Source organism: Capsella rubella, unplaced genomic scaffold (assembly GCF_000375325.1).
Source record: "Capsella rubella cultivar Monte Gargano unplaced genomic scaffold, Caprub1_0 scaffold_3, whole genome shotgun sequence".
NCBI lineage: Eukaryota > Viridiplantae > Streptophyta > Magnoliopsida > Brassicales > Brassicaceae > Capsella > Capsella rubella.
Window position 1 is genome coordinate 10,167,824 of NW_006238921.1, and position 21,008 is coordinate 10,188,831.

The 21,008-nt window shown below is 38.2% G+C and overlaps 2 protein-coding genes and 1 pseudogene across 2 annotated transcripts; 1 reads left to right on the top strand and 2 right to left on the bottom strand.

The window, feature by feature from the left end:
* Positions 1 to 333: 333 nt before the first annotated feature.
* On the bottom strand, positions 334 to 4,465 carry LOC111831514 (annotated as a pseudogene).
* Positions 4,466 to 5,105: 640 nt separating this feature from the next.
* Positions 5,106 to 6,255, top strand: LOC17891449 (F-box protein At5g25290). Its single transcript, XM_023786130.1, has 2 exons — positions 5,106 to 5,178; positions 5,258 to 6,255. Exons 1-2 carry the CDS (start codon positions 5,106 to 5,108, stop codon positions 6,253 to 6,255), a joined length of 1,071 nt encoding a protein of 356 aa, XP_023641898.1.
* Positions 6,256 to 11,001: 4,746 nt separating this feature from the next.
* Positions 11,002 to 12,499, bottom strand: LOC17891167 (RNA polymerase II C-terminal domain phosphatase-like 4). The gene is made up of 2 exons (XM_006299285.2): positions 12,426 to 12,499; positions 11,002 to 12,021 (listed from the first exon to the last, which is right to left on the bottom strand). Exon 2 carries the CDS (start codon positions 12,019 to 12,021, stop codon positions 11,278 to 11,280), a length of 744 nt encoding a protein of 247 aa, XP_006299347.1. The 5' UTR covers positions 12,426 to 12,499; the 3' UTR covers positions 11,002 to 11,277.
* Between the last annotated feature and the right edge of the window lie 8,509 nt (positions 12,500 to 21,008).

Genomic DNA, 21,008 nt, shown 5'->3' on the forward strand with positions numbered 1-21,008 from the left:
ATCACTTGACTTCTCAACCACTGAACCTTGTGCATGTCTTCAATAGCATATTCAGAGCTCCATGAATAGAGTACTGGAATTGACTTATTGATGTATCACAATTCCAAGTACATCTCGTGACATGCACACTTCCACCTCTCCTCAGCTCTTTGACCTCCGTTATCATGACAACGTTTTACAGGAATGTCCACAAGAGTTGGCATGACAAGCATGCTATTTTCCACTCTCTTTAAACCGAAGTATAGGGTGCTGATCTTCTATTCATTCTTAGGATTTCCATGGTCTGTTCTTGCTCCAGTCCCTGTCTTAGATCAGCACAACTCACAGAGAAAGCTAGATCTCACAAATCCCAAAGGATTTTCTCAGATTCACGAATCTGTTAAAATCCAATGGTTTAGTAAACAAATCCGCCAGTTGAAATTCTGTACTCACATGATCAACCACAATCAGTTTCGCCTCAACAAGTTCACGAATAAAATGATGCCTAATATCAGTATGCTTAGTACGTGAATGTTGAACAGGATTCTTAGCTATGTTGATTGCACTTTGGTTATCACAATGAATTAAAAGAATATCAGAATCCATACCAGAGTCAGCAACCATTTGTTTCATCCACATGAGTTGAGTGCAGCAGCTTCCTAGAGCAATGTACTCGGCTTCTGCTGTTGACAGAGAAACACTGTTTTGTTTCTTGCTGTGCCATGAAATCAGGTTGTTGCCCATGAAGAAACATCCACCACTTGTGCTTCTACGATCGTCCAATGAACCGGCCCAATCAGCATCACAGTAGCCTGTCAAGCTCTTGGTTGTATCCTTGGTGTAGAATATCCCAAGATTTACAGTTCCCTTGATATACTTGATGATCTTCTTAACAGCCAACAAATGGGACTTCTTTGGTTTGGCTTGATACCGAGCACAGATTCAAACAGATAAACAGATGTCTGGTCTGCTGGCAGTTAAGTACAACAGACTCCCGATCATTCCTCTGTAAACTCGTTCATCAACTTCCTCTCCTGCTTCATCCTTTGAGAGCTTGTCAGTCACACTCATTGGAACCTTCGCCTCTTTACTCTTAGCGAGACCAGAACGTTCAACTAGATTCTTGGCATAGGTGCTTTGTGAAACAAATATTCCATCAGCTGATTGTTTCACTTGCAGCCCCAAGAAATAGTTTAACTCCCCACACATGCTCATTTCAAATTCTTGAGTCATGTTCTTCAGAAACTGTTCAACTAGCGGCTGACATGTGGATCCAAAGACAATGTCATCAACATATATCTGAACAAACATCACACCATTGTTATCTTGAAACACAAACAGCGTTTTGTCTATATTCCCACGCACGTATCCTTGTTTGATCAGAAATGTTGTCAGACGCTCATACCAAGCTCCTGGAGCTTGCTTGTACACATGATCAGGACGCTGAGGATTCTCAAATCCTTTAGGTTGCTCTAAATACACTTCTTCTTGAAGAATTCCATTTGAAAAGGCACTCTTAACATCCATCTGATGCAATGTGAAATTCAGAGCACATGCCATGCCGAACAGAAACCTGATGGACTCCAGTCTTGCTACAGGAGCAAAGGTCTCGTCAAAATCATTGCCTTCTATCTGAGAGTATCCTTGAGCAACCAACCGAACCTTATTGCGAACAATACATCCATGCGCATCACTCTTGTTTTTGACGATCCACTTAGTACCCACAACATTGACATCAGCTGGTCGTTGTTTGAGCTCCCAGACCTCACTTCGTTCAAACTGCTCTAGTTCATCTTGCATAGCAGCAATCCAATATTCATCAACAAGAGCATCTCTGTGATTCTTGGGCTCCAGGGTTGACACAAAGCAAGCAAACTGCACAACCGCCGCCATCTGTGGAACTTCAGCAGCAGCATTCTTCTGCTTCTGGCCAGCGAGTTGCTTGAAGTCGATCTTCTTTCCTCTAGTAACTCTGCCCCCCTGAATCGTACCTATAATATCATTAGAGGTGTGATTCTTATGCACCTGAGGAGTAGGTAGAGGCTCAGCAGTGTCTTCATCGGTGTCGGAGCCATCATCAACTTCCTGCTCTGGACTTGGTTCATACCCCACAACTCCTTCATTGTAATCCTTAGGAGCATTAGTTACTGAGGACACATCTTCATATACACGAAAAGACGCATCATCGAACACCACATTAACAGTCTCTTGATGTGCAAGCCTTAGCATCGTACGAACATTCAGATGTCCTAACTTCTTATGCCACATCTCAGTTTGAAAGTCAACAGCTGCTTGAAAACAACGATTACCTGAACTCCACATGTAACAATTGTTACCAGACCGCAGTCCCTCAAGTTGAACACGTCCTAGACGATCCACAGCCTTGCAGTTGGCCTTGGTAAATGTTACATCCAGACCCTCATCACACAATTGACTGATGCTAATCAGATTGGCCTTCAGTCCATCAACCAGAAACACATTATGTAAGCTTGGTTGAGATTCACCAACTGTAGTACCTTTTCCTCTGATTTTTCCTTTTGCATCATCTCCAAAAGTAACTCTGCCTGCTGAAACCTGTTCAAACTCTGACAGATTGTCTTGAGCTCCAGTCATGTGTCTTGAACATCCACTGTCAAAATACCACTTCTCCTGAGTTGACTCCTGTTCATCAGCAGTGTAAGCAACATTGCAGTACAGATCTTCCTTTATGATGTAAACTCTGTTCGTATTCTTAGAATCCCTGTGATACCGCTGATGCTGCATCATTGCAGACACACGATTCAAAAATCCATAGCATTGTGCCTTGTAGTGATTCAGATTACCACAATACCAACAACCTGTTCTCCAGCTACGGTGAAGACGAACCACAGAACCGTAAGCTGACTGAACATGTTCACGAGGAGCCATTCTAGATTTACGACCGTGAGCTGATTGTTCTTGATTAGATGAGGACACAACACGTCTCTGATTCTTCGGAGAAACAGACTTCCTTTGAGTAGCTTCTGCTGACTGCGGAGCTGCCTTAACAAACTTAGTTGTACCATTAAAGTTTCCACCTTGATACCCTAAACCCCAGTTGACATTAGCCGTTCGTCCCATAGTTAGGAGTTTGTCCAGAGCTTTAGTCCCTTTGCTCAGCATCTTGATGTTTCTGAGTTGATCCTCCAACTGCCTCTCAAGACCCTGCGACTTGACTTTCTCAGCTTCAAGATCCTTGGATATCATAGAAACTTTCAATTGAAGTTCATTTCTTTCAGTGGTTAGATCAGCGATCTCCTTTGTCTTGTTCATAAGACTCCTGATCAAAAGAGAAACTTGTTCTTCAGTTGGAAGATTTGTTTCGTCATCCTCTGATTCATCACCAACAACCTGATTAACATCCTCCTGAGCTGTCACACCAACACTCTCATCGTCTTCCTCAATGATACCCAAAAATGCCACAAAATTGTTTAGCACTTCTCCTTTTCCTTCATCTTCATCAGTATCACTCTCACTCCAAGTCACATACGATTTCTCTTTGGAGTCTCTTCATAGGCATTCAGTCTTGGTGTGACCATAGCCCTTACACTCATGACATTTCAGTGTATTTTTCTTCTTCATATTCGGACATTCAGCCTTGAAGTGTCCATAGCCTTCACACTCAATACATTGTTTCTCAGACTTATCAGTCCTCTTGAATTCTTTCTGCTGCCCTGATCTGTTGTTGACTGCAGACCCACGTTGCTGACCTCGCTCCATTTTCTTGAAGTACTTTCTCACAAGCATACCAACTTTATCATCATCTGCAGATTCCTGAGTGTCAACAGTATTCAGTGCGAAAGTTTTTCCACTCGCCTGCTCCTTTTTCTTAACTTGTAGCTCATATGCCTGCATCATCCCAACTACTTGATCGAATTTCAACTCATCAGAATTCAACGAGACATCAATTGCAGACCTATGTGGCTGAAACTCTCTGGTAGACTTCTGAGAAATTTTTTAACCAACTTCTTATCTTTATAGCGTTTTCCCAACACTATAGCCTCTTGAGAGATGTTACTCAGCTTGCTGCTGAATTCCTCAATAGTCTCACTATCTCCCATATCAAGTTTTCGAAGTCAGATGCTAAGATGTCAAGTCTGGTTCTCTTCACATTGCTGGTTCCTTCGAAGGTGACCTGAAGGATATCCCATGCCTCTTTTGCAGATTCACATCCCTGAACTCTGGTGAACTGATTCACAGGCAGCGATTTGAAGATTAAGGACAGAGCTGTTGCGTTGTGTTTTGCTGCAAGCTTCTCCTCTGTAGTCCAATCCTTCTTGGGTTTCGAAACAGCATCTACAGCCTCGTTTGTTTTTACAGGGGCTGTCCATCCATCTTCAGCAGCTATCCAGGCATCAAGATCAGCACTCTGAATGTCCTGTCTCAGCTGCACCTTCCAGAACCCGTAATGTTCTGGATCCAACTTAAACGGCTTAGTTATAGCAACGTAGTGCTGTGATTTCTCCATACCCTCTGTTGCAGGATCTCACCTGTTGAAAAGATAACAGATCTTTTATCAGGCGTCCGCTCTGATACCAAATAAAAACGTATAGAGAGACACACAGACAGTTACGCTTGGAACGCGCCAAGCAAACGTTTTTTCCTTCGATCTTTATTAACAAAATTTATCTTTTCCTAGGATACAATTTTGTCTCGGCTCTTACTCAATCTATTCCTCCCAATAGAATTGAACCCGACTAAAGAACGAGCACTAAACCTATCTCTCCTACACCTCGTGTAGTCCCAAGAGAAAACAAACACTCACCTTCTCAGCTTTTTGTTTTTCTAGCTTCGAAGTTTACAATCACGTACAAAGAGTCTAAAGTGTTCAAAGTGGCTCGTGGCCAACCGTAGACTATTTATACTAACTACCCGAAACCCTAACCCTAGGATCTCACCGAAACGGAATATACTTGCTTGTCAAGCTTATCCTTTCCTTATTTGATGTAAAGAATATTCACCATATCTTCATACGTAATTCGTCTCTATCTTTGCTTCCAAGCAAGAAATCTTCCTTAGCACGTCACTTCATCCACTTAAGCTTTGCCACGTCATCTCACGACTCCATGTCAGCAACTTCAAGTGTCTGATGTGATCCCAGGCGTCTGATGTGGTCTCAGGCGTCTGAACAGATGCAGCTTCCTGATCTCTACAGCAAGCTGTTCTGGAACTGCATCTTCAGTTTGTTCCGACTGGTACTCTGTTTCTAAACAAACAGTTCCTCGGAAAAGCTTATCTCCATACCTAATCCTATTTCCAGACGACACTACTGATTGCTTGCTGTACAATCCACACGAGAAAGACATAATTTACATTAGAGCGGCTCCGAGTCGATTGCTTGCAAGCTGCGGCAAGTGGTTGCTGATGATAGATTCTCAATCAAGATTGTATGTTATAGATGTGTTTAGTGGGAATAAGATTGATCTTCCTCCATTAGAGTCACTCAAATCAAACGACTCTTTTCTAAAACGTATGGAAGATAAAGATAAGGAGTTCGAATGGGAGTTTAGTGAAGGTTACGTTTACTTATTACACACGGATGAAATTAGGGCACGTTTGTGGATAGACGAGAAAGCAGAAGAGATAGCTTTAGTTTGGTTCTTTGACTCCCCTGCTTGTTTTTTAGGGTTTTACAAGAAAGGGAATGCTCATTATGATCTCATACCGATTACTTATGATATCGCAAGGATTTTAACTGGCATGCTTTGTCTGATTCTTCGTGGTTACTGTCTATACATCTTAACGATGCGTCGTTTTGTTCGAGTTATAGATTTTTCTATGAAGCAAGGTTTCGAAGAAGTCACAGGGATTGACCCTGACCCATATTCCCCAATCTTTCCTCCTCTTAGATATCATTGTCACTTTAGCATCGCTGTTACTACATTGGGAGAGGTTTTGTTTGTGACAAGCACGAAGAATAACGAAATGGCCTTTCGTATTTACAAGATGGATCCTAATGCTGAACCAGATGATCACATGCCTGATCTTCTTGATGTAGATTCTCTTGGTGATGAGGCTTTGCTTCTTGACTTAGGTATCACTGTGCCTGCTAACTATACTCTTGGTATTAAACCAAACTCGATCTATTTTACTCATCATAACCTTATCCATTCCAAGAAGGTCTGGAACAAAGTCGACCATGTCCTGCCCCCTTATGACGTTGACATTTGTGTGTTTAATCTTTCAACCAAAACTCTTGAGCCTTTCCCTGCTCCTTCCAACATGACTCTCAAGGATGCTCGATTGATTTTCTCATGATGGACTTGACAGAAGTACTATAGTGTCTTTCTTATCTCGTCTTGTCTAGTTACTCTTAATGATATGCGTCCTTTTGAATAAGTATGTGAGAAAACAAAACAAATGAAAAAAATTCTTCTAATGTTTCTGGCTCAATTTAGTTTGTTTTAATGATGTTAGATGGTGAGTTTTTGCGTATATGAAGTTTTAAAGTTATGCAATATGAGGTTAGTCAAATTCCCCAAAAAAACATGAATTATTTAATATTTGCCAGAAAAATACATGAACTTTTTTCGTTGTCAGAAAAATACGTAAACTAATTTATAGATGATAAAAAATACGTGAACTATTTCGATTCTCTAGTTTCCCACATATAATGATCACGATTTTCAACGAAACTAACACAATCATAAACATCGTTTGCCTATTTTTCAATTTTCCTAAATTTCTAATCATAACAAAAACTTAACTATAAGAAAACAAAGATTGAAGATAAAGCTAAAATATAAAGAAAGAGAGATATTGTTATGATTATGACTACGATAAGAACGAAACTTCTTCACGAGATTGTAATAGTAACAATGTTTAATGTTGTCTTAGTTTTGTTGAAAATCGTGACCATTATTTGTGGGAAACTGGAAAATCGAAATATTTCACGTATTTTTTATCATCTATAAATTAGTTTGCGTATTTTTCTGGCAACGAAAAATGTTCATGTATTTTTCTGGCAAATATTAAATAGGTCACGTTTTTTTTGGGAATTTTCCCAAACTTTTTGTATTCCACCGTTAAAAAAAACTTCCTTACTTTTCCTATACTCTGTAAACGTAAGTACCTATAGAAGAATCAAAACACAAAAACAAAATCAAAACAGAGTATATATGAGAAAGACGATTCGAGAGTCTATAAGAGAAAAAACATTAAAAACCCAGAAATTGTTAGAATCAAATAATCCAAAGAGAAGCTTTGATTTCGAAATTACTTGGAAAAATTTCTTCTTTTTAATGATGATTTGATTTGTTACAGTGAAGAACAAAAACAGAGACTTTTACTTGATACTTGATCCTTAAGGAACAATTTGGTTGTCATATATTATTGCAACGAGGAGATTAAGTAAGTGTATCTCTCTAGGGAATGAACTGTGTAGCTCTCTATATGGCTTTCCTCTATCCAGAAGTTGTATTAATCCGTAATGGATCTGTTCTGAAGCTTAATAGTTAATAGTAAGCCAATCTTTGTGTAATTTGACTAACCTCATATTTTATTGTATTTTTAGCGGGAAAATTCCCCAAAAAAACGTGACCTATTTAATATTTGCCAGAAAAATATATGAACATTTTTCGTTGCCAGAAAAATACGCAAACTAATTTATAGATGATAAAAAATACGTGAAATATTTCGATTTTCCAGTTTCCCACAAATAATGGTCACGATTTTCAACAAAACTAATACAACATTAAACATTGTTACTATTACAATCTCGTGAAGAAGTTTCGTTCTTATCGTAGTCATAATCATAACAATATCTCTCTTTCTTTATATTTTAGCTTTATCTTCAATCTTTGTTTTCTTATAGTTAAGTTTTTGTTATGATTAGAAATTTAGGAAAATTGAAAAATAGGCAAACGATGTTTATGATTGTGTTAGTTTCGTTGAAAATCGTGATCATTATATGTGGGAAACTGGAGAATCGAAATAGTTCACGTATTTTTTATCATCTATAAATTAGTTTACGTATTTTTCTGACAACGAAAAAAGTTCATGTATTTTTCTGGCAAATATTAAATAATTCATGTTTTTTTGGGGAAAAGTTTGAGAAACTTTGGAATTTTCCAAGTAAGTTTATACATTGAAATCCGTATTTTGCTATTTTTTTTTTGTTAAAGATTTAAAATTTTACATGATCTTCTCTAGTCGCTGTTTAAACAGTTTTTTTAGCATATTTAGGGTTTTCTTTTTCCCCAAGTAAGTTTAATTGGATTGTGAAGAAGCAACTAATTAGGGTTTTGGTCTGTAAACATAATGTTAGATTATTTGCGTGATTTAAAACGGTGTCGTAATTAGAACTAGGATACTTCCCGAGACGGATGCAGGAAGTAAGAACCTTAGATATGTCGATATCTGTACACAAGCGGCGACAATGACTATGCCTTATATAGTCAGTTATTATAGAACATCGATTTGGCTTTTGCTGGATTGAGGATTGAGTTGTCTAGAGAACTTACTAAGATTTGGTGGTGGTTCCCATTACTAACATTAGATGGGAATGAGGATTGGGAAGTTGTTACGTAATGCTATTTGTGGTTATGTAGAGAACAGTCTGAATATTTAGAAAGACAGGACTTTTTTTTTTCTTTGGTGTCATTGGACGAAAGGACAAAGGTATTTTGATCACTTCGAATGGACAACCGATGAGGAGCGTCCGGTAAGCTTGGCCGTTCAGGTACCCAATCAGGTTCCGATCGGGTATTTTGGATTTTTCGGATATTTTAGTAAAAGGGTCCTAGTCTAGGTTTGGATTGGGTTTGGTTCGAGTTACACCCGTTAACCAAAATACACTTTGGATTGGGGTGTGTTTGGTTTTAACCATTGAGTTTTGTTTTTTTAAAAGATCATCTTGATTTTGGATTTTTGTTCCAATCGGGTATTTTGGATTTTTCGGGCATTTTAGTAAATGGTCCTAGACCCCTTCGAGTTTGGCTTCAGATCAGATTTGGTTCGAGTTACACCCCTTGACCGAAATACACCTTGGATTGGGGTGTGATTTTAATTTTTTAATCCGAAATTACCCAAAAAAATCCAAAATCTATATGATCTGTAGTTCTTTATATAGTTTGGCTTCGATTCATCTTTGTAAAGGACATACGAGTCGATTCTGTGACCATCATGTTACCAAAATGCTTCAAAGTGTGCTACTTCTTGAAGATATTGTCCGTCCAGAGTTTGGAATGCTTTCCGACTAATGTCAGGGGTTGTCAACTTGTTATGTCGCCTATATTTTTGACTACCAGGTAAGGCAACTGGGTCTTGACCTAATTAACAAACTCTCCATACAACTATAGTTTTTGTTTCCCGGGTAGATCGAACCTGATTTAGTTCTTTCCAACATTTCTCCAATTCTTCCTTACCACTAGATCACAGCTATGCAGGCAATCTTTGATTACTTCTCTTGAGATTTCTATATTTTAATTGATTCACACATCAACACATCTATTTTTGTTGTATACAATTAAGAGTAATGCTACGTTTTCCGAAAAGAAATTTGAGCCACAAGTTGATGCATTTTACATTGTAACTAGGTTCGGACCCGCGCTACAGCGCGGAGGAAATAATTATAAATATATAACTTTTAAGGGATTAGAATATGTTATATTTTTCGTCCAAAAAAAAAAAGAATATATTATATTTTAGTTTTATTGCAATGCAGTCGATTACGGTGAATAATATATTTGTGTAATAAATTTAAATAAAATAATAAACGAAAAAGTTAGTAAATAATAATACATTGAGGTTTGATACAATTAAAAAAACAGTGAAAATTTAACAGCACAATAGAATATTTATCGACAAATTATTCAATTTGACCATTCTTGTAGTAGAAGTAGGAATATATGTAAAAATTACATACTTACAATATATTTTTTTGAAGGACCAACCCGTAACAGAATTCATTTTTTAAAAAACATTATTCATAACTCGCTTTACCATTATAATTGTGATTTTTACAAACTATCCGCGAACTATCGAAAATTTACATAGTTTGATATATAATATATTTTATCAATAAATTAAAATTATGTCTCCAAATTACATCTATGGCTCCAAAAAAATAATTTTAGTATTTTAAATTCTATTTTTAATATATTTTAACCTTTTAATTATAATGTTTTGAAACTTTTGAAACTTTTAAATAGACTCATGTAACAATGGTTTTAATATTGGTCATATTTATACTGATTTTAAATCATTGTCCAAAATATTTAACCGAGTGTAGTTGAGTATTATATGTCCGTTTTGCAAAATTCAAATTGCAACATATGCAAAAAAGGTTAAATTTTTATTAATCATTTTTATTATATACTATAATATCATAAATTAAAAATAATATCAAATAAAAGTTAAAGAAGAATAATAATTGATTAGTTAGAGATTTATTAGGAAATCATAAAATTAGTTATGGAAATAATATAATTTTAAAATTATATATGGAAAGTATCCGATGTATGTATCCGAATCCAATTTAATATCCAATTTTGAAGTATCCAATTGCTAAAATCGGGTTAATTTTTTAATTTTGACCCGACCCATATTCTATTTTGTACTTCTCTTTTACTAATATAGGGATAGGGATAGGGATAAAGAGAAATCAAATATGAAATTGGAAAAATAACAATCTTCTAATAGGTTAGCAAAAATCGTTAAAGAGCTTTACCGTATTTTTTTTTGTCGTAGATGATAATAGCATATACATTATGCGAATGTAATAAATGTGTTACACTATTTCTGTATTTTTTATTCTTTTTTGACCAATTTAATACTTTAAATTCTGCTACTTTTTCTTTCAAAGATTCTGCCTGAGCTGATTATATATAACCAATTTTGCATTTTCCAATAAAAATGCACCTCTTCTTGATGGTACTTGGCGAGACACTAACGCAAAGAAAGCAACATTCACATACGGCAATGCGTTTCCAATAGAGCGACGTGTAGCTCTATAACTTTCAAAGTGCAATTCTGTGTTATCACCACAAGTATCTCAACTTATAAGAATACAAGAAATATGAGTTTAGTGATGTATTATTGCGTACATGGAGTTTTTAAGTTATGTTTGGTGCCAACAATACAAGAAATTTGAGTTAAGTCACACAAAGCTTCAGAGTAGATCCATTTAGAGACACAGTTCCTTCCCTAGAGAGAAACAAACTACCTTGAACACTTTACTTAATCTATTCTCCTCTTTGTAATAATATACCTGACAGCCAAATTATTCCTAGACAAACCTTGAAGAATGTAATGTTGTGGACTGAATACATAGGTTCTCAGTCAGAAGCAGCATTGTCTGGAAGAATCAAGTAACAATGGCCTCAAGTCATCTGAATCCAACCCCTCTTCGAATCTTCTGTGAATATCTTGGAGAAACTTCAAAACATTCGCTAATGGCCCGGTGTCTGGACTCTCGTCTATCCTCTTTTCTGCGTAAGACTTAGACTTTGTATTATCATCACCGTCTCTAAAATATTCATACTTAGTGATCTGCAACAAGCTGCTCTTGTCATGAGGCCAAACATCAACAGTATCATCCAAAATTACAACTCTTTGCTTATCAGCCACAACAAGATCAAGTGTCTTGTTATTAGGACTTTCTTTACTGGTAATGACTCGATCTCCAAAGTATACATTATCCGGATCAATCAACTTCAACACGGTCTTCGCGTAAGTAGATAACCCCATAGTGTAAACATGCATTGTGTAATGCTTGTTGGCTTCTAATAAAAACTCATGAAGAAAAGGTCGAAGTTTAGTGATGTATTCGTTAGAATGGCCTTTGTTAAATCTCCATAGATCTAGCCTTGACTCAGCAGCTGGTTCGAGTAGATACTTCTCCTTTTTAGAAAGCTGTGATACAAGAGTCGAGTGGATAAGCGTGTGGTCCAAATCAAGAACTAGGTGAAGGTTCTTCTCCTTCTCCTTCTTCTTCCCCTTCTTCTTCTCATCTAGACTCAAATTTTGGAATTTGTTGACAGATTCATCTAAGCAAGAGGATGATGTCTTTTGCTTCCTAGGCATCTAGATCATTACAAGTATAACAGTATTAGTATTGTAGCATGCAAATACATAAAACTTTGGAACAATAGTTATTGAAACTTTCAATATACAGCTAAGTAACAAGAAGATGTATGCTAGACAAAACTGGAGGATGAAACTAAAGCAAAACAATAGCTTATTAAACCAAGAAAACTTAAAACGGCCGAAACCCTAAAGTGCCATTAACGAGCAAACATGGCTCCAAACTAAAAGCTAGAGAACAGCTAGATAAGGAGAGGCTTTAACACAACCTGACTCGAGTTTTTAAAGGTGCTCAGATTCGATTCAAAACCTAGAGCCGAGATAACAAGGTTCAACACATCCAAAGAGATCCAAGAATAGAGACGAGATTAAAAACTAGGGTTAGGGTTTCCAGAAACTGTTACCTTCGAGAGAGAGGAATTGAATTGAAGCTTTACGTTGTGAAATAGAGAATCTCGGGGACGAGACGGCACAGGTGGTGACGAGGGAGGAATTGTCGAGCTTGATGAGAACCGGAGAAGATGAAAATTGGAACTTTCGATGATATAATTTTTATGGAATAATATAAAAGAGATGCGTCTATATACATTTTTTTTTTGAGAACTTTGAAGGCATATTGGGCTTTTTATAAACGTATCCTCCAAAATTATTTTGAAACATGAATTGAAAACCCAAAAAAAATACAAGAAAATGTCTTATTTTTCATCAAAAGACTGTTAAATTGGAATTTCATCACAAAATCTGCAATATCAAAATATCAAAATATGAGTGGGGGAGAATTGCGAGACCCCAGTTTGTGTAGAGGTTTAAATGAATTGATTTGACCACCTATGTTACCAAAGTGCACTTATATTTTTGGTCAAAGATCCTAAGAGAACTCCACAGTTAAACGTGCTTATGCTGGAGTAGTCAAAAGATGGGTGACCTTCCGAGAAGTAATCGTCAGAACTATGGAGTAAGGCCGAAACACAAGGAAAGATCATGTGGTGATTTGTATGGTCGGAAAACAAGTATTTATGTCTCGTTGACGTAGCAAACCGGCCGTCGGATATTGATTGGCTCAGAGGCCTAGTGAGTGGACGTGAGGCCCATTAAGAGAGGTGGGGCCATGGGCTGGTGGTGAACATGGGGCCCACTGGAGAGATGGCGGTCGGGGCGTTAGAAACGAAATACTTGATCAGAAAAGCGCTACATTATAGAGTTTTTCAAATTAACAACAAAAAGTTTTAAAAAAGTTTTCCAGAGATGTTTACATGAATTGATTTGGCCACCTATGTCACCAAAGTGCAATTATCTTTTCGGTCAAAGGGCCTGAGAGAATTTCAAAATTAAGCGTGCTTATCTTGGAGTAGTCAATTGATATATAACCTTCCGGGAAGTGATTGTCAGAACTGTGTGAGTGAGTCCAAAACACAGGGAAAGATCATGTGTGATTTGTAGGGTCGGTAAACAAGAATTTAATCCTCCTTGACGTAAAAAAAACCAACAGTCAGATATTGATGGGCTTTGGGCCTAGTGGGAGGATGTGACGCCCATTAAGAGAGGTGGGCCCATGAGCTGGTGGTGAACATGGAGGCCACTAGAGAGATGGCGGTTGGGGCGTTACAAGTGGTATCACAGCCGAACCCATACAAGTGTGGAGTCAAGTGGGCTCACACTATCAGAGGGTAACGGTCATTGTGCGCAACGTAGGACGTTGCGATCTGTTAATGGGGGAGAATTATGAGACCCCAGTTTGCTGACTTGTTTAAATGAATTGATTTGGCCACCTATGTTACAAAAGTGCACCTATATTTTTGGTCAAAGATCCTGAGAGAACTCGACAGTTTAGCATGCTTATGCTGGAGTAGTCAAAAGATGTGTGACCTTCTAGCAAGTGATTGTCGGAACTGTGTGAATGAGGCCAAAACACAGGGAAATATCATGTGGTGATTTAGAGGGTCGGTAAACAAGTATTTAAGCCTCCCTGACGTAGCAAACCGATCGTCGGATATTGATTGTCTCAAAGGTCTAGTGAGAGGACATGAAGCTCATTAAGAGAGGTGGAGTCATGGACTGGTGGTGAACATGAGGCCCATTGGAGAGATAGTTGTCGGGGCGTTACATGAGCCTTCTTAGAAACGAAATACTTGATCAGAAAAGTGCTACATTATAGAGTTCTTCATATTAAAAAAAAAAAAATTTAAATGTTTTCCACTGTCGGGATTCGAACCCGGAAGTGAGAGCAATGTTTTTTTAAACATAGCATTTTAACCAATGTGCTATAGCAAATCTTTTGTGATTATATGAATTCATAAACTATTATATATAAATATTTGAATATTTAAAGGGTATACAATATTAGTCTATTAGCAAAGCATTCACTTTGTTGTTACGAGCCTTCTTAGAAACGAAAGACTTGATCAAAAAAGTTCTACATTCTAGAGTTTCTAGAATTAACAAAAAAAAATTGAAAAATGTTTTCCGCTGCTAGGCTTTGTACCCGAAAATTGATGAGGTGCAAAGAAGCGAAGATGTGGAACCGGTTCGCCGCTCGGTTTGACCAAGGATACCAAACCGCAAGTATCTCGATTGAAGTCAACATTTGGAGACTTAAGTTTATTTCTTTGCTTTTTTTTGTTTTTTTTGTTGCAAATAAGTTGAAGTGGTGTTCCACTTTAAAACGAGCCATTCAACCACTTTCGCTATTCCCTAAGTCGTAGGTATCGTTATTCTTCTACTACAATATGCAGTTGTATTTGCTTCAATTTAAATCAATGAAAAAGAAAAAAGAGGTAGTTCATCTACCCAAAACAAAATCGGTCTTGTTGTTCATTGAGCAATTCTCTAGCTTTGAAGAGGGACCTATCAGAAATCAGAGCAATGCTTGTTTAAACATAGCTCTCAGTTTTAACCAATGTGCTACTGCGGATCTTTTGTTATTATATGAATTAATAAACTATTTATTTAAATTTATTTGAATATTTTAAGGGTATACAATATTAGTCTATTAGCAAAGCATTCACTTTGTTGTTACGAGCTATGAGACCCCAGTTGCGGAGATGTTTAAATGAATCGATTTGGCCACCTATGTCACCAAAGTGCACTTATATTTTTTGTCAAAGGACCTGACATAACTTCACAGTCAAGCGTGCTTATGCTGGAGTAGTCAAAATATATGTAACCTTCCTGAAAGTGATTGTCGGAACTGTATGAGTAAGGCCAAAACATAGGGAAAGATCATATGGTGATTTTTAGGGTCGGTAAACAAGTATTTAAGCCTCTTTGACGTAAAATAACCAACCGTCAGATATTGATGGGCTCATGGGCCTAATGATAGGATGTGAGGCCCATTCAGAGAGGTGGGCCCATGAGCTGGTGGTGAACATGGGGGCCACTAGAGAGATGGCGGTCGGGGCGTTACAAGTAGTATCAAACCCGAACCCAGACAAGTGTGGAGTCAAGTGGGGTCAAATTTTTCAAGGGGTGACGTTCGTTGTGCGCAACGAGGACGTTGTAATCTGTTAATGGGGGAGAATTGTGAGACCCCATTTTGCGAAGATGTTTAAATGAATTGATTTGGTCACATATGTTACCAAAGTGAACTAATCTTTTCGGTTAAAGGTCCTGAGAGAACTTCACAGTTAAGCGTGCTTATGCTGAAGTAGTCAAAGGATATGTATCTTTCTTGGAAGTGATTGTCAAACTGTGTGAGTAAGGCCAAAACATAGGGAAAGATCATGTGGTGATTTATTGGGTCGGTAAACAAGTATTTAAGCCTGTTTAACGTAAAAAAACCAACCGTCAGATATTGATGGGCTTTGGGCCTAGTGAGAAGAAGTGACGCCCATTAAGAGAGGTGGGCCTATGAGCTGGTGGTGAACATGGGGACCACTGGAGAGATGGCAGTCGGGGCGTTACAAGTGGTATCAGAGCCGAACCCATACAAGTGTGGAGTCACGTGGGCTCACACTGTCAGGGGTGACGGTCGTTGTGCGCATCGAGGACGTTGTGATCTGTTAATGGGGGAGAATTAAGAGACCCCAGTTTGCTGAGAGGTTTAAATGAATTGATTTGGCCACATATGTTACCAAAGTGCACTTATATTTTTCGTCAAAGATCTTAAGAGAACTCAACAGTTTAGCGTGCTTATGCTGGAGTAATCAAAGGATGTGTGACCTTCTAGGAAGTGTTTGTCGGAACTGTGTGAATGAGGCCAAAACACAGGGAAAGATCATGTGGTGATTTGTAGGATCGGTAAACAAGTATTTAAACCTCCCGGACGTAGCAAACCGACCGTCGGATATTGATTGTCTCAGGGGCCTAGTGACAGGACGTGAAGGCCATTAAGAGAGGTGGGGCAATGGGCTGGTGGTAAACATGGGGCCCATTAGAGAGATAGCTGTCGGGGCGTACATGTGCCTTCTTAGAAACGAAATACTTGATCAGAAAAGTCGTACATTACAGAGGTTTTCAAATTAACAAAAAAAAAAAAAAATGTTTTCCGCTGCCGGGCTTTAAACCCGGAAATTAGAGTAATGTTTTTTAAACATAGCATTTTAACCAATGTGCTACAGCGGATCTTTTGTGATTATATTAATTCATAAACTATTTATATATAAATATTTGAATATTTGAAGGGTATAAAATATTAGTCTATTAGCAAAGTATTCACTTTGTTGTTACGAGCCTTCTTAGAAACGAAGACTTGATCAGAAAAGTTCTACATTCTAGAGTTTCTAGAATTATGAAAAAAAATTTTAAAAATGTTTTCCGCTGCTAGGCTTTGTACCCGAAAATTGATGAGGTGCAAAGAAGCGAAGATGTGGAACCGGTTCGCCGCTCGGTTTGACCAAGGATACCAAACCGCAAGTATCTCGATTGAAGTCAACATTTGGAGACTTTAATTTATTTCTTTTTTTTGTTTGTTGTTGTTTGCAAATAAGTTGAAGTGGTGTTCCACTTTAAAACGAGCCATTCAACCAATTTTGCTATTCCCTAAGTCGTAGGTATCGTTATTCTTCCACTACAATATGCAGTTGTATTTGCTTCTATTTAAATCAATGAAAAAGAAAAAAGGAGGTAGTTCATCTACCCAAAACAATATCGATCTTGTTGTTCATTGAGCAATTCTCTAGCTTTGAAGAGGGACCTATCAGAAATCAGAGCAACGCTTTTTTAAACATAGCTCTCAATTTTATACAATGTGCTACTGCGGATCTTTTGGTATTATATGAATTCATAAACTATTTATTTAAAATTATTTGAATGTTTTAAGGGTATACAATATTAGTCTATTAGCAAAGCATTCACTTTGTTGTTACGAGCTATGAGACCCCAGTTGCGGAGATGTTGAAATGAATTGATTTTGCCACCTAGGTCACCAAAGTGCACTTATATTTTTGGTCAAAGGACCTGAGAGAACTTCACAGTCAAGCGTGCTTATGCTGGAGTAGTCGAAAGATATGTAACCTTCCTGGAAGTGATTGTCGGAACTGTATGAGTAAGGCCAAAACATAGGGAAAGATCATATGGTGATTTGTAGGGTCGGTAAACAAGTATATAAGCCTCTTTGACGTAAAATAACCAACCGTCGGATATTGATGGGCTCATGGGCCTAATGATAGGACGTGAGGCCCATTCAGATAGGTGGGCCCATAAGCTGGTGGTGAACATGGGGGCCACTGGAGAGATGGCAGTCGGGGCGTTACAAGTAGTATCAAACCCGAACCCAGACAAGTGTGGAGTCAAGTGGGGTCAAATTTTTCAAGGGGTGACATTCGTTGTGCGCAACGAGGACGTTGTAATCTGTTAATGGGGGAGAATTGTGAGACCCCATTTTGCGTTGATGTTTAAATGAATTGATTTGGTCACCTATGTCACCAAACTGCACTAATCTTTTCGGTTAAAGGACCTGAGAGAACTTCACAGTTAAGCGTGCTTATGCTGAAGTAGTCAAAAGATATGTATCCTTCTGGGAAGTGATTGTCGAACTGTGTGAGTAAGGCCAAAACATAGGGAAAGATCATGTGGTGATTTGTTGGGTCGATAAACAAGTATTTAAGCCTCTTTAACGTAAAAAAACCAACCGTCAGATATTGATGGGCTTTGGGCCTAGTGAGAAGAAGTGACGCCCATTAAGAGAGGTGGGCCCATGAGCTGGTGGTGAACATGGAGGCCACTGGAGAGATGGCAGTCGGGGCGTTACAAGTGGTATCAGAGCCAAACCTATACAAGTGTGGAGTCACGTGGGCTCACACTGTCAGGGGTGACGGTCGTTGTGCGCAGCGAGGACGTTGCGATCTGTTAATGGGGGAGAATTAAGAGACCACAGTTTGCTGAGAGTTTTAAATGAATTGATTTGGCCACCTATGTTACCAAAGTGCACATATATTTGAAGTTAAAGATCCTGAGAGAACTCAACAGTTTAGCGTGCTTATGGTGGAGTAGTCAAAGGATGTGTGACCTTCCGGGAAGTGATTGTCGGAACTGTGTGAATGAGGCCAAAACACAGGGAAAGATCATGTGGTGATTTGTAGGATCGGTAAACCAGTATTTAATCCTCCCGGACGTAGTAAACCGACCGTCGGATATTGATTGTCTCAGGGGCCTAGTGAAGGCCATTAAGAGAGGTGGGGCAATGGGCTGGTGGTAAACATGGGGCCCATTAGAGAGATAGCTGTCGGGGCGTACATGTGCCTTCTTAGAAACGAAATACTTGATCAGAAAAGTCGTACATTACAGAGGTTTTCAAATTAACAAAAAAAATATTAAAAAACGTTTTCCGCTGCCGGGCTTTGAACCCGGAAATTAGAGCAATGTTTTTTAACCATAGCATTTTAACCAATGTGCTACAGCGGATCTTTTGTGATTATATGAATTCATAAACTATTTATATATAAATATTTGAATATTTTAAGGGTATACAATATTAGTCTATTAGCAAAGCATTCACTTTGTGGTTACGAGCCTTCTTAGAAACGAAAGACTTGATCAGAAAAGTTCTACATTCTAGAATTTTTAGAATTATCAAAAAAAAATTTAAAACGTTTTCCGCTGCCGGGCTTCGAACACGGAAATAAGAGCAATGTTTTTTTAAACATAGCATTTTAACCAATGTGCTACAGCGGATCATTTGTGATTATATGAATCCATAAACTATTTTTATATAAATATTTGAATATTTTAAGGGTATACAATATTAGTCTATTAGCAAAGCATTCACTTTGTTGTTACGAGCTTTCTTAGACACGAAATACTTGATCAGAAAAGTTCTACATTCTAGAGTTTCTAGAATTTAAAAAAAAAATTTTTAAATGTTTTCCGCTGCTAGGCTTCGAACCCGAAAATTGACTATGTGAAAAGTAGTGAAGATGTGGAACCGGTTCGCCGCTCGGTTTGACCAAGGATACCAAACCGCAAGTATCTCGATTGAAGTCAACATTTGGAGACTTTGGTTTTATATCTTTGTTTTTGTTTGTTTTTTTTTTGCAAATATGTTGAAGTGGTCTTCCACATTAAAACGAGCCATTCAACCACTTTCGCTATTCCCTAAGTCGTAGGTATCGTTATTCTTCCATTAAGATATGCAGTTGTATTTGCTTCTATTTAAATCAATGAAAAAGAAAAAAAGAGGTAGTTCATCTACCCAAAACAATATCGATCTTGTTTTTCATTGAGCAATTCTCTAGCTTTGAAGAGGGACCTATCAGAAATCAGAGCAATGCTTGTTTAAACATAGCTCTCAATTTTAACCAATGTGCTACTGCGGATCTTTTGTTATTATACGAATCCGAACTTCCCGAAAAATGCTTGGTTCCCAACTTCGTAACGTGGTCAAGCAAAATCAGATAATCACTCCTTTTCCTAAAAGGAGTTGTTGGCGCTTCCTCAGTACTTCCGACATTAATCTTGTTAACTGTTTCTTGTACCTCAGGATCCGGTACAAGTGCTTTAGTCAGTACAGCCAACTGTGACATCATTGCTTTCATTGTATCCCACTGTTCTTCAGCCGAGGGTACTCTATTCATATTCTTTTCCTCCACAGACACCCCACTACTTTCCGGATTCGCATTTTCCGAGGGTTTTTGTCCAGCCACAGGTCCGGCTGGATTCTGTTCATCAGAGCTTGTCATGTTCTCAGCTTCCTCGGTTCCTCGCGTTCTCCTAGTTCTTATTGTCTCTTTGACAACATCCTTCCCCTTGCTCTTTTTGTCTTTCTTGCCGCTCTTACCCATCTGTAAAAACTCATCAATCAGTCATGGTTATTATATCAAAACCGTAATGAGTTCAAAGAAAAACTACCGCGAGTTCCCAATAAGCCGATGAGTGGTGATCCCCAACCCACATACTAGTCCTAGAATCAAGCATGCTCTGCTACCAACTTGAAAGACCCCATCCCGGATAATCTAAGTCCGGAGAGGTTACTTTCGAACTAATAACAACTTTCCATACTTAACCAAGTTTTAGGGCCCATTCCTTAGACAATCCATTTATAATAATTCTGAGATTCATTACTTAGAGTCATATGCAAATAGGGAGTAAAATAACCATTCAAATACTTTATTAATAAGTAAGGATTCGATACAACTTATGAGTTTGCATATAGGCTATTACAAGTTGTATAATCGATCTAACTACCCAGCATCCATCACCACTCATCTTCCCGGCCTTGAGTCCTCGCGCCTAAGCCCTTTCATCCCCTCGATCACCTTCTTTCCCTGAAACCACATAGGAAATCAGTAACATGTTCACTTAATCACCATCGTTTTGCATGCAAGTTACACTAGCAACTCTGCCCGTTCGAATGTTCGGTAGAGAGGTAGTCCGCGCATCAGTTCGGTCGAGTATCATCAATGATTCCACTCGCCGAGCCGCGTCCCTTTTTCTCCGAACAATCCTTCCGGACAAAGTTATGCATATGATCATGCTCATGCAACTACCGAACCCATATGCACCCCACAACCGATCTTATGGTCTCCGGTATTAACCTTTTATCGGATTCCGAC

Bases quoted from the DNA above. Each gene is read 5' to 3' on its own strand.
- LOC17891449 (XM_023786130.1), top strand. From the start codon at position 5,106: ATGTGGTCTCAGGCGTCTGAACAGATGCAGCTTCCTGATCTCTACAGC. The intron at 5,179-5,257 runs GTTTGTTCCGAC...TCCTATTTCCAG, and splicing joins GTTCTGGAACTGCATCTTCA to ACGACACTACTGATTGCTTG.
- LOC17891167 (XM_006299285.2), bottom strand. From the start codon at position 12,021: ATGCCTAGGAAGCAAAAGACATCATCCTCTTGCTTAGATGAATCTGTC.